Here is a 13,765-nt window from a genome sequence, read left to right on the forward strand (position 1 = left end):
AGAGTTAATTTATATATTAGTTTGTTTTTATGAAAAAAATTAGTTCAGCTAAATTTACATTAAAAACGAAAAGTACATAATATGTATTTTTACAGTTTGATATAATCGATGATAATTATTTGAGTATATTTTAAATTAAAATATAATTAATATAATATTTTAATTTTTAGCAAGGTAAGAAAAAATAGAAATATTCTCTCCATATACAAAAATTGAAGTTTTAGTTTTTGTATATGAAAGATAGATGTTTAAGACTTTATTTAGTGCATTTTGCTTTAATTAAAATATTAAATCTAGCAAATATAAGTCTACGCTAATTAATATATTCATGTGACTATAGTCAAATGAAAAGTAATAAAATATATTAGTTTAATAATTGGTATGATAAATAGCATTCACTAAAGTAACATCAATTTTGGTAAAACTATGTAATTTTGGAATTTTATTATAGATAAAATCACACTAAATTTGATATTTTGGAGTTGGCTTCAAAAACTGCTTAAATTTAACTATCAAGTATACGAAGTGATATACATACGACCATATTGACAAACAGTAGCCGCCTATCATATATACCTATGCCAGTTTGTCTGTGATTGTTTTGCCAAACCCACAGTAAAGCTCAGTACATGTTTCCCACGGTTTCAAATATACAAGTATATTTCAACATTAATTGATTTTACAGAGCAAATCACATCTGTAATTAACTGACAAACATCTTAAAATTTTAAATTCGACGTCCAAAAAAGTCTTGAGTTGAAAATTGAAAAGAACAAGCCTGAGATTAGCGATCAGAGTTGAAAACAGCCAGCTGGAAAGCTGTTGATGTGAGCTTCCACAGATACAGACTCGTTGACTTTTTTGATATTTGAAAACTGGACTGGATTATATACTCCAATAATACAATAATACAAGGTACTTCCAGATAAAAACACTATGAACTTATAATTAAATTTTGTAGGCAGGTAATAGAGAACTTAACTTTTTTTAACAGAAATTGTACATAATATTAAAAGACAGGTAACGATTTAAATATAGAATATAAACATTCTCAGGATTTGGAGATTAATCTTTAAAACACTGATTAACGTTATAAACTCCTCTTCCTCCGTTCTACAAACCCTAGTTGTACTGTAAGAATTAAATGGCTATGATCTGTCAAGATCTAGGGTTGGAGAAGAAGTGTGTACCAGTGATGAAACTGTTGTTGGAGGTAGGATAATTAAGTGAGGCAGGATCAATGTAATGATCTGAAGTGGAGCCAACGACTCCATTGTTGCAGCTCACCTTTGCGCTTGACGAGGAGGCCGATGGCCCTGCGGTTATGAGATTCAACGGCTGAGATCCACCGTCCGAGGAGCTTCTCTCGGCCGGACCTTGGTCGTAGAGAATACCTTTGAATACGTGACCGCCTATACTCACAGCTGTTTTGTATGCATATTCATCTTCTCCCTCATCAACCGAACTCACACGCACACACTGGAAAGTTGCAGATGAGCTAATTTCCGGTGGAAAATTTCCAACCTGTAGCCCTAGGTGAAAAATAATTATGTGATCAGATGTTTGATTACATGTGGAGAAATAAAATTTAATGTAAGATTTGTTTGTTTATATAGAAAAAGATTTTATAAACTTCTTTCAAAAAAAAAGATTTTTAAAGTGTTTTCAAAAAAAATATTTTTAAGTTAATGGCAACAAATAAAAACACAAATATCAAGATCAGCGAGAACAGTGTCCTGCTGTCAATCCAAGAGTCAGTTTTACTCATACACAGTGTATATCTTCATAACAAAACAAAAAAAAAGTTGAAAACTAGTACAAACTTTTGTTCTTCTCGAAAATGAAAAAAAAAACAAATAAATACCAATAAAAAAAGCTGATCAAACAATATAGGGTTTCTGTTTCTGCAGTTGTAAAAATTGAAATTAATCAAGGTATCCACAATGCTTTCATTTTACCACTATATTTGAACGCATGGAAAGAAGCAAAAAAAAAACAGAAAGTGGAATTATGGGATACCTAAGGTGTTATGAGTGCACACAAGGGAAGTAGATTTTGCTGGGACTGGGAAATGCTCTCTCGGCCGTTTAGGAACGTTCTCACCTTGCGGATGCTGAGAGGAGGCAAGCTGCTGTTGGCGTTCCCGGCGTTTGGCGGCAGGAACCCACGTGCTTTTCACGTGAGTGGGACACTCAAGGCCTCGGCTCTTGCAGCAAGTCCTGCACCTCATGTGAGCGCAATCTTTCTTAGCTTGGTTCCCACAGTCCTGGCAGCTGGGTCCGCCGCCGCCGCCACCACTTCTCATCATCGTTAAACCGGAGGCTTCACCGCCGGAAGCTTCAATTAAGCTCCGGTTGCTTGGACCAACGCCTAAACCAGCAGCGGAAGTGTAGAGATTCAGCCTTTGTTGCTGCTGCTGCTGGAAAATGATTTGTTGATTGTTTGAGTGTTGCCATAACTCAAGTGTTCCTTTGTAAGAAGGAGCGATATCACCACACCCAGCGTTTGCGTTTGAGTTAGGGTTTCTGCACCAGAGCCAAGATTCGTTTCCGGATGGAGAAGAATTATTATTTGTATTAGTAGTAGTGGCGTCTTGGCGGCTTCCTCCTCCATCTACTCCTGTGCCGTTGCCTAGCGAGAAAAAGCCTGCCATAGTCGGACACAACCAGCCATATATTACCAAATTTCAAGGGCTTTTCTTTTTCCACTTAATCAACACTCCCACATGTCTTCTAATCTTTCCACAAGAAGAAACGATCAATTGGTGAGGAAGATGATATTATGTTATCTGGTTTGTTTTAGAAATCGAATAAAGCTTTTGGAACTGTGAAAGTTGGATTGTCGGTATAGAGAGTATTTAAGAGAGATTCGAGCGATCAGAGAGTTTTGTTTCTCTTCTGTCTCGCGCTCTGCAACGCCGCCATGTCCTTAATGCTCCTCTCTGACTCTTTCCCCTCTTCTTATTCTCTCTCTCTCTTCTTTTTTTGTTTGTTTTCCACAAACGCTCATCGCCCAAAATATATCTATACCGTTGATCATCAAGTGTTCACGATCCAGCGGTGCCTATGTTGCCACGTCTTTTCCACTCTTCGGTCTTTTCCACCGGAAAACACGCTCCCTCTTACCTTTTTTTTTGTTTGTGTTTTAAAGAATCTCTACTAGTAATGTTGTTATTGTTTTCTTTATATATATCTCTATAATTCTAAATTTACATTTTCAAATCATGTATTTAATCAAAGCTGTGAGCTGAGTGCGGCTGAGGAACGCCGGCAATACCCGCATATATAGTTGTGTTCTTTTATAGATTCGCTGGTTATGGTTTCAGTTCATCTGTGGCTTAAATTATCCTGTATTGGTTGGATAGTGCACCTGTGGCTTTAATTAAACGCGTAAAGGTTGCAGATGGTAAGCAGATGCTTACTCGCTCATGTTTCCAAGGAAGCAAATTATTATTACTATTATTTATATACACAAAGAAAACTAAATAATTAACGTTAAGTTCTCAATTATTTGTGCTGTGTACATTATATGTTTATTACTATATTGTATAGATTGTTTAATGTAGAGTCTATATAGTGTACACACATACACAAATACAAGTATATCATTTCTCCCGTGTGTCGTTTTTGTCTTAATCATTATTATACTAGTCTACAAAGAAATGATCTAGTATCTTAGAGCACCATTAACGGATAGAGAAAGAACTTGGATATCTAAGCTAAAAAATTTCATCTTTATTAGATAATTATAGCTTAATTAAAACAAAAAAAACAATGAAAAAAATTACATGTAAACAATTGAATTTCTAACAGGTCGTAGGAAAATCGGTTTTAAGATACTTTTGTTTCGTCTCTTTTTTTTTTAATAATATAATACTAGTGGTTAGACACTCATCTTCGTCCCATCGTTAATGCTGTTTGAGAATTATACAAAATATGGATGACAGCTATAGGATTGGGAGAGTTGACTAATATGAAGAGGTATAATTTAAGTCCTTCCCGTTAGAAATGCCCACGGCTGTGCGCGAAAAAAATGTGTATTGAAGGAAAAGCGAGAGAGTGAAACTGGAATTCTGATGTATTTGCTATTTACGAAATGGATGAAAGTTAGACATATACTTCTTTTGTTTCTAAGTAAATGTCATTTTGATATTTCACACAGATTGAAACAAATGAATAAAATGTAATTAAATCTATATTAATTACTCATGTTTGACTATAATATTTAAAATAAATAAAATTATTTATAAGATCAATATACTTTGCAATTAATTTAAGTTAAAAGTAAATAAAATTGGTACTCCCTCCATATTAGTTTAATTGATGTTTAAGAATTTTGATTTTGTTTCAAAATAAATGATGTTCTCACCATTCTAGGTGAAATTTAATATCATTTGAAAATTTTAACCAATTATAAAATACTGCATCTTTTTTTATTGGTTGAATTAGTTTTATTTGATGTTATTTATGTAACCAAAGTCAATTATATAAAAGTTTGTATTTTTAATATTTGTGTAAAAACCTTAAACACCTTTTAAAATGAAAAAAAAAGAGAGTATTAAAATTAGAAAATGACATTTTTTGTGTAACAAAAAAAATGTTAGAATGGTATTTAATATGAAAGAGATGGAATAAAAAACAGAATAATCATATCACCAAAATCGTGATATTTTTCTTCCTAAAAGGTATATAAGTATAATATATATCTGTAAGTGTATGGACATACTAATTTGATAATTTTACATAGCGACTGTGACGATTTAAGGGGGTTTATTGTGTGTAGAATGTACATACAAGTGTTATGGATGAATGAAAAAGAGGAGAAGAAGGGGAGATACAATCATTCATGAATGAGAAATTAAGAGAGAGAGGGTAAAAGGGCAAGTGACATTCTCTCAGATTTTATTCGTGTATATTAACAAGACTACAAACCCATAGTTCCAAATATCTTAATAAAATCGATTATTTATGCAAATAACAACAAATTCGTGACTCGTCACAAGCCCAAACTAATCATTTGAAATGTGAACATTGAAATTAGTACAAATAGATTACTTTTCCCAAATGTAAACGCTTAAAGGCGAAGAGTTATTGTCGCTTCTTGAGCCCTGTGTTTCCTTTTTAATGTTACCAGTAGCTCAAGGATTCTGGTTATTCTCTAGCTGATGCTCCAGGTAATGGATCGAGCGAACTTAATTAAGAAAACCTTTTAAATTGAATCATTTTGTACGAGACAGCTTCTAATTTGAACCATTATTCATGCATTCGGGGTTGATTAAAAAAACAAATTTAGCCTTACGTTAGAAAAGTAACTAAAGTTTATATTTTCATATGCACTTTTTTACAAAAAAAAACCGCAGATCTTAAACCATTTCCAACAATTCACTCTATTTTTCATTCTAAAATAAAATAACTTTATAATAGAGTTGAATTATATTCTAATAGTATTCTGTTTTAGAGTGAAAGATAGAGTGATGAACAAAATTTTATATATAGCTCTATTTTAGAATAAAAAGTTGAGTGAGGCTGGAAATGGTTTTAGTATTCTAGTAACTTTTTTTTGGTCAAAGTATTCTATTAACTACAAACAAAATTTTGTTGCCACTGTTCTGGTATCAATTTGCACATCGACACACATCTACCATCCAACATTTCAACTTGATTCGGTATATTATTCCCACGAGCAAAAAACAAGAAAAACGAAACATGGAAAGCACTTTATAAATAGAGAATAAAAAAAGTGAGTATGGGGTATAGTGTTTGTTGCCTTCTCAATATGACTTCTACATTAAAACTTCTATAAAATAAATCATTTATTACTTAACTGGATCGTTTTCTTACATAGGCAGAATTGGAGAAAGAAAAGACTGTTTGTTTTGACAGTCACCCGCTCTTTGCTTTTCTACACTCTTGTTAGTTTTCAAAACGAGAAAGCACGATTAGTTAATTATCATTGTCGTCATGTACCACATGGATCCCATTTTATTATAGAGTCCATGTCCCCTTATATATATTTCTCCTTATACTCAAGATATTCACCATTGAAAATGAATGCTAAAAAGAGATTTTTCAACAGAAAAAAGAGAAGATATTTTCACCATTCAAAGGAAAGAAATCTGAGTAAAGATTTTGTTCATGTGGGTCCCGAGAAGTGGAGTCATGGTTACTCCAAATGTCATTCTCATGCACATGCAGACGCTTATACTGTTTCTAAACTACTGTATCAGTTCAGTTAATTACTGAATGCGACATATTAATCTATTTAACTACTGTATATTTCACATAAAACTTATTTACCCCAGTGTTAATTATTTATTAATTTCACGAACTGTAACATTTTTTTAATATATATACATTATATAACTATATAGGTAACTCACACTTAACTGGGTCGTGGCTTGTGGGCAGTGCCGTGCGAAGAGATATAGGGGCCTGAGGCGAAATTATATTTTTTTTTTGTTTATATAATTTTATGCGTATTATATTTAAAATTAAATAATTCGAAATAACTTATTTTTGCCACATGGATTAAAAATTAGAAAATAAAAATGATACAATTAGAATGTAAAATTTTTGATTAATTTATTTTGGTTCTTTAATAATTTTCACCAAATTATCATAGTATATAAAATGTGATGTAAATTATTAAATTAGTAACATAAAAATGAAGGTTGTTTTTTTTTGTTAAAATGATGATACTTTTAAGAATATTAAATCTCTAAAAGTTAGTTACTTTTAAATGTTTTACATTTACTTATATTCAGAAAATGATACAAAATATATAAAACCAGATAAAACCTTAAAAATCAACAAAAGTTGCTTCAATTTTTATTTCTGTGATTTTTTTCAGCAAATCATCTTAATTTGCATGGGTTAGAACTTAGAAGTTGATGATTTTAAAAAATAATTAAAATCTCTAGAATTTTAACTAAAATAGATTCTAACAAAAAAAGTTTCAAACAAAAAGTGGATCTGAAATTAGGTAAAAATCTAACTAATATTTACTAGATACAAAAAATTAAAGATTTGGGGCCCCAAAAAATTTACATTATTAAGGGGTCCTAGGCGAATGCCTTTTTTACTCCAAGGTAAGCACGGCTCTGCTTGTGGGTTATAGAAAGTCCCCACTCTAGAAACGAAGGGTGGGATCAAAGTTAACAATATAGAGGCTGCTGAAAAAATAAGGACCACTGTTTCTCACGCCTAATTTTCTTAGTTACTTTATTATTGCAGACCTTATTAATGGCGAAGTTGCAAACCCCTGCTTTTAGGGCTAGCTTATAGGTTTATAAAAATTATTCGAATCTCTAATTACTGTATCGTGGAATTAATATCTGGTGTATGAGTAAATATATATAAAAATGGATTGGTTGTGTCGCTTGACTAATTATCAAAGTGAATATATGATTGAATGGATATATAATTACTATGTCCAGTGATCTCTTGAACAAGAAACTATTATCATCCGAAAATATGTTCTTTCCTTTTGTATCTCATCTTCCTCGTTTTGCATATTTTTTGCCTACTTCATAAGTTTGGGTAACAAAAGCTATGTAGTTTTCGATGTTTGTATTTAATTTGAAAACCATCTTCAAAAAAAGAAAATATATTCGATGTTCGTATAGCGGTAAAATATAGAAAGATATTCATATGCAAAGTACCATCTCAATCATGTACTTTAATAACATCTCATATAATATATGGATGCTCATAGATAATTACATTCTTCTTTGATGGTAACAATCAAACATCTAGATATGATTATCAATACGAAACTTATCAATACAACCTGATTCATCTCTGTTTGCTACATGTTATAATTCAGGATTTTACCATGTTTTTACCTTTTTCCCATGGCCGTCCCTGTTAGCTTAAAGTTTAAACTCTTTGTAACACAACCTGCTCATTCTCGTAATGCAATTCATATTCTTAGCAAATAAAAAAAACTTTTCAAAGAAAAGTAGAGCGTGATTGACGTGATATTTTGCAACATATAATAATGAAAAGTTGAGCCCAAATCTCTATAATATTATTTAAAAAGTTAGTATTACGACGGTTAATTATATTCTTAATGAATTTAAAATATTACATTTAAATACTATTACTAATATTTTTAGCATTTTTTGTTAATTAAATTTTTAATTAAGTTTATTTTATTCAAATAATATATATAATAAAAAGAAAACATGTATAAAATTTAGAAAAAAATTTAAAAGCGAAAACAATTGTATATAATGTGATTTCATAAAAAAAATAAAAGTTCTCAATAATGATCTTAATATTAAGAAAGTATACAATATTCCCTTTAAATTAGTTTTAAGCAATAAAAATATATGTTCAAAGTAATAAAAATATTTTATTTATATCTATGTAGTTAACGAAAATATATTTATATATAATGTGATTTTATAATCAAAATTCACAAATATAATTTTGATATCAAGAAAAAAATATTTTGTAATTCAAAACACAATTTAAGCAACATAAATTATATTTTTTATATTTATCTATTTTCTTAGATGATTACATAAAATAATTAAATTACATAACTGATGTCTTTAATTGACTAAAAATAGTTTAGTATTATTGAGATTTTTTTTACATTTTCTGCATAATCTCTAGCTGATTATATATATATATCATATAATTACATAAAATTTAAAAATATATATAAAAAGGATTTTACTTTATAATATACTTTTAAAAACAATCACAAAATATTGGTATTTATTTTCAGGAGATATGAAAAAAACTAAAATATTTATTTACTATAAGCATATTTTTGATCACCTAATTACAAAAAAAATCTTTTTATATAGCTTCACTCTAGATACTTTTATATAGCATCACTCTAGATTCTTGGACTGGTGGCCTTACCTTGGCGTTTTGGTGGGTCTTGTTCATTTCAACCGTTGCCGTGAGAGCTCCGAAAGAGCCTTCTACTTCGGAGGTACGTTCAGCTTGCGGCTACTATAGTGCGGTGGTGCTTCAGGCGTAGGCGTAGGGAGCCAGGAAGGGTTGTCCTTGGCGTGGTCGTCTTTGGCCATCCCGCAGCTTCTCCGGCGGTCTTCCTCTCATCCTCATCTCTGCTTCTCGGTTCTTGTGTTCTGGTTTCACCGTTATAGCTGTTTTGGTAAGGTTCAACGGCATTTTGACTCCTTGTGTTCTGTGGTGGTTGCTGGTTTGATCGTCACAGCTTTTGACTTTAAGAAAAAATTGTGTCCTGGTTCACGGTACCGGCGTAAGGCGAGGTTGTTGGTGGGTTCGGGTTGTTTCCGGTCTTCATCATTGCCTTTGTGACTCCTTGTGGTGTTTGTAGCACATCCCAGTGCTGATGGTTTTGTTCGCTTGAACCCCTAGGCAGTGTTACTTCACTGAATCTTCTTGCATGTTATGGAGTTCTTTTGGACATAAACAACTGTTTTCTCCAGCCCATGTTTTAGAGTGTCTGTTGTTTTAGTTGTGGTGAAGTCTCTACCGTCTCTATTCGTAAAGGTTATAGAGGTCTTTTTATCGACTGTCTTGTGTTGTGTTTGGAGGATGCACATGGTGTTTTCTTCTAGAGTCATCAGCAGAGGCGTGCCTACAGTGTATTGAAAAAGGCATTCGCCTTAGGCCCCCGAATAATATTACGTTTTTAGGACCTCAAAATTTAAAATAATTTCTAGTTTAGTTGGTTAAATTTATTTCTAAAAAAAACTTTCCATGAGAATCGAATAACTCTATTTCTAAATCCATATACTTTTTTCTTATAGGACATAACATAGCATATTTACGTAATAAACTTATTTTTGTAAGTGTTAAACTTATGTATTTCGCGAAGGTAATATACCGTATTAGAAATTTTTTTTTTGTATAGTTGTATATAATTTTTTTTTAAACTTGCCTTAGGCCCCTAAAACTCTTCGCACGGCACTGGTCATCAGGTCTGTGTCTATTCATATATGAGCTTCATAGTCTACAGTTACCTCATTGAGGAAGAGAGTGGGACTCATATCCTTTACCGGATTAATCGGAGAAACGGTAATGAGGGAAATATCCGGAGTTGCGCCCACAACTTGGATGTGTATCCTATGACTTAGAGCTATTAATCCAATGATTGTATAGACTTTTGATTGAATCTTTGTATGATTGTAACTGTAAGAATGCCCATTTTTAAAAACTAAACAAATTAAATTATTTTTTTTAAGAAGAGTTTATGATCTTGTTATCATCATCGAGTATAACAAATCTACTTCCATTTAGAAAAACCTACGTCATCTATATTATTAAAGTTGAAGTACACATTGAGATTGTTTGGCAATATGAATAGTAGTTAAAAAAATAGTAATGTTTGGAAACATAGATAGTAGTAAGTTAGGAAAAAAAAATAATGGGCTTAGCTACTAAAAATTGGAAGTCCATTACATTATATTAAAAAGTAATGGATTTATGTTATTTGATATATAATATATTCAAATCAAAATAATAATTTAAAATTATATCAAAAATTTATTCAAATATATATATATATAGAAAACATTTTTATAATAGTTATTAGTTATTTTCTAATAACTATTATATATATATATATATTCAAAATTTGATTTTTACTAACATATTTTCTAATAACTATTATAAAAATGTTTTCAATATATATAAGAAAAATACAATACAAAGCTCAATTTCAAACACCAACTTAAAGTATGGTTTTTATATTTCACATTAAATTTTAAAATATAATATATGTGATTATTTATATGATTGTACGTATAAAATATTATTAATTATAAGAAAACTTATTTGATGGTACATATAAAATATGATTAATTATATGATAACACATATTTTGTAACCTATGATGACACATATATGATATATATATATAATAGTGATTATGGGTGGGCGTTCGGGTTCGTTTTCGGGTCTTTTTAAGATTTCGTGTTCAGTTCAGATCTTTGAGGATTTGGTTTGGATTTGGATAACTAATTTAAATAGGTTTGGTTTAAATATTTGGATAGAGAATTAATAATTATTTAAATATGTTTGGAGTTTTGAGTATATTTTAACTATTTAAGATATTTACGTTTGATTATTTGTATATACTTTCAAGCATTTAAGCGAATATATAACCATTTAAGCGGACTTAAAAGTTTACATCATATTTTCAAGCATTTAAGCGAACTTAAATATTTACATCATATATTTAAGTATTTACGTTTGATTATTTGTATATATTTAGATCATATATATTCTGGATGTTTTTATATATATTAAATCTAAAAATAATTAATGTATATAAGTATATAAATCTATTTTGGATACCTAAAATACTTCGGTTCGGATCGGATTAGATTTCAGTTCTTCAAATACCAAAATTTTGAATAATTCGGATATTTAATCAATTCCGGTTCAGATTTAGTACTACTTATTCGGATTGAGATCGGTTCAATTCTTTGAATTCGAGTTTTTTTACCAATCCTAAATAGTGACATAAAAATCAAATAGCATCATATTTTTTTAAAACATACACCCGCACGGGCGTGCGGGTCAAAATCTAGTTTAGTTGTTATAAACGTTTTCCGGGAGAAACAGCCTGCCGTTTCTACAGTCAGAGATCGAACGATACGTTGTTCGCATCTCACGTGAAGAGCCTGCACATGACAGTCTTATCTCGGTTTGTCGTTTCAAGAAATTGGCCACAAGAGACAATTTAAAAAGAAAAAGAAAAACAGACATACAGATCTCTCCCTCCGTCGTCTTTGACTCTTTTGGTTTCATTCTACTTGGTCGGAGAAAGATGTCTCCGATAGCAGCAAGAGCAAAGCTTCACGTAGCGATGGTGGTGTTTCAGACGGGATACGCGGGGAATCACGTGATCATGAGATTCGCTCTAAACTTGGGAGTAAGCAAACTCGTCTTCCCACTTTACCGGACCATCATCGCTCTCTCTGTTCTTGCTCCCTCTGCTTACTTCCTTGAAAAGTATACACTTATTTTGTTTCTTTAATCCAACCAATCTTTAGTTATTTATTCCAGTTTTATGTAATATTGATTAATATTTTCTTTGGTAAAATGTAATATTGATTCTTAGTATTATTATTTGTATATTGGTAAACAGAAAAGAAAGGCCGGCAATGAACACCAGTTTACTGATTCAGTTCTTCCTTCTTGGACTTGTCGGGTACGATCTTCTTTTAAACCTTAGATTGTAGGTTGGACTTGATATGTATTTTTTTGTTTGTTTGTTTGATGGGTGTTTATATCTATATATAGCATAACATTAAACCAAGGCTTTTACATATTTGGATTGGACAATACCTCACCAACATTCGCATCAGCAACTGAGAATGCTGTCCCTGCTGTTTCATTCCTCATGGCCGCCTTGCTCCGGTATATCTCTCTCGTTCTTGATTCTTCTAAAATAAAAATCTCACTTTCACTCATTAATACTTTAGACACACACATTATTGTAGAATAGAGAAGGTAGAGTTGAAGAGGAGAGATGGTATAGCCAAAGTGGTGGGCACATTTGTATCGGTGGCAGGCTCTTTGGTCATAACGCTATATAAAGGGCCAACCATTTACGAACCGAGCTTGCGTATAATGGACCAACCCATATTAAATGGTGGATCAGAAGGAGAGGAAGAAAACAAGAACTGGACGTTGGGATGTCTGTGCTTGATGGGTCACTGCTTATGCTGGTCAAGCTGGATTGTGTTACAATCACCATTGCTTAAGAAGTACCCTGCTCGATTCTCCTTCATCTCGTGCTCATGCTTTTTCGCAGTAATCCAGTTCTTTGGCATCTCTGCTTATTTCGAGCGAGATGTGGAGAGCTGGAAGATACTATCAGGAGGGGAAGTGTACGCGTTGCTATACACTGTAAGTGTTTTTTTTTTAATCTTTTAGATTTAGTATTTTCTTTCTTTTATATTTGGTAAGTGTTAATATATGGATCAAATGAATAAAACCTGTGTATATAGGGATTGGTGGGATCAGCGATGGTGTTTGCAATACAAATATATGTGGTGGAGAGAGGGGGACCTTTGTTTGTATCAGCCTACTTGCCACTACAAACTCTAGTAGCTGCTGTTTTAGCCACCTTTGCTCTTGGTGAACACTTCTACCTCGGAGGGTACGTACATCTGTATAGGTTCTTCTACTCACAATAAATCATACCATAGAGTATAACTAAGTGCTTTTATAAATTGTTGTTGGTATGACAGAATGATTGGGGCAATACTAATAATTAGTGGACTCTACTTGGTTGTGATGGGAAAGAGTTGGGAGAGTCAAGCTCTAATTGTTAGCCGCCAACAGCAACAACGCTTTGTTTATTCAGCAACAGAAGAAGATGGTGATGAAGACGAGCATAACAAAGAAAGGAGATCTTGTAGCATCATTCAACCATTAATTACATCTTAAGCTCTGCTCTCTCTCTTTGAAGGTCCGAATGGTAACACACGGGACTACTGCGAAACAATCGCTGTTCTGTTCGGTTCTAATTGCAACAAAAATATATAGATACACAAATACATATAAAGATTTTTATTACTATTAGTCGAGCCATCATGTGGTTGGTCACCATTCAGAACTCAAAATAATAAAAATTGCACGATTACTTCATCCTTATTTTAAAATTTTGAAGATAAAAAGTTCGATTTTGTCAGGTACTTCGTTTCTTATAAAAGCGAACGAGGCAGCATATATATATAAGAGGCGGAGGCAGCCTAGTGGGTGGGGGGTCAGCTGACCCCACTTCTTTTTTGTAAGAAAAAAATTTT

General features: G+C 31.9%; 2 protein-coding genes across 2 annotated transcripts; one reads left to right on the forward strand and one right to left on the reverse strand.

Moving 5' to 3' along the window:
* Positions 1 to 969: 969 nt before the first annotated feature.
* On the reverse strand, positions 970 to 3,456 carry LOC106356546 (protein SHORT INTERNODES). Its single transcript, XM_013796285.3, has 2 exons — positions 2,020 to 3,456; positions 970 to 1,532 (listed from the first exon to the last, which is right to left on the reverse strand). Exons 1-2 carry the CDS (start codon positions 2,651 to 2,653, stop codon positions 1,159 to 1,161), a joined length of 1,008 nt encoding a protein of 335 aa, XP_013651739.1. The 5' UTR covers positions 2,654 to 3,456; the 3' UTR covers positions 970 to 1,158.
* Positions 3,457 to 11,667: 8,211 nt separating this feature from the next.
* Positions 11,668 to 13,607, forward strand: LOC106356545 (WAT1-related protein At3g53210-like). The gene is made up of 6 exons (XM_013796284.3): positions 11,668 to 11,963; positions 12,100 to 12,162; positions 12,255 to 12,371; positions 12,455 to 12,863; positions 12,965 to 13,116; positions 13,208 to 13,607. The coding sequence occupies exons 1-6, from the start codon at positions 11,779 to 11,781 to the stop codon at positions 13,404 to 13,406; spliced, it is 1,125 nt and encodes a 374-aa protein (XP_013651738.2). The 5' UTR covers positions 11,668 to 11,778; the 3' UTR covers positions 13,407 to 13,607.
* The last annotated feature ends 158 nt before the right edge of the window (positions 13,608 to 13,765 follow it).

This window comes from Brassica napus, chromosome A7 (genome assembly GCF_020379485.1).
Source record: "Brassica napus cultivar Da-Ae chromosome A7, Da-Ae, whole genome shotgun sequence".
Classification (NCBI taxonomy): domain Eukaryota; kingdom Viridiplantae; phylum Streptophyta; class Magnoliopsida; order Brassicales; family Brassicaceae; genus Brassica; species Brassica napus.

Bases quoted from the DNA above. Each gene is read 5' to 3' on its own strand.
- LOC106356546 (XM_013796285.3), bottom strand. From the start codon at position 2,653: ATGGCAGGCTTTTTCTCGCTAGGCAACGGCACAGGAGTAGATGGAGGA. The intron at 1,533-2,019 runs GTATCCCATAAT...TTTTTCACCTAG, and splicing joins GTGCACTCATAACACCTTAG to GGCTACAGGTTGGAAATTTT.
- LOC106356545 (XM_013796284.3), top strand. From the start codon at position 11,779: ATGTCTCCGATAGCAGCAAGAGCAAAGCTTCACGTAGCGATGGTGGTG. The intron at 11,964-12,099 runs GTATACACTTAT...ATTGGTAAACAG, and splicing joins TCTGCTTACTTCCTTGAAAA to AAAAGAAAGGCCGGCAATGA. The intron at 12,372-12,454 runs GTATATCTCTCT...ACATTATTGTAG, and splicing joins CTCATGGCCGCCTTGCTCCG to AATAGAGAAGGTAGAGTTGA.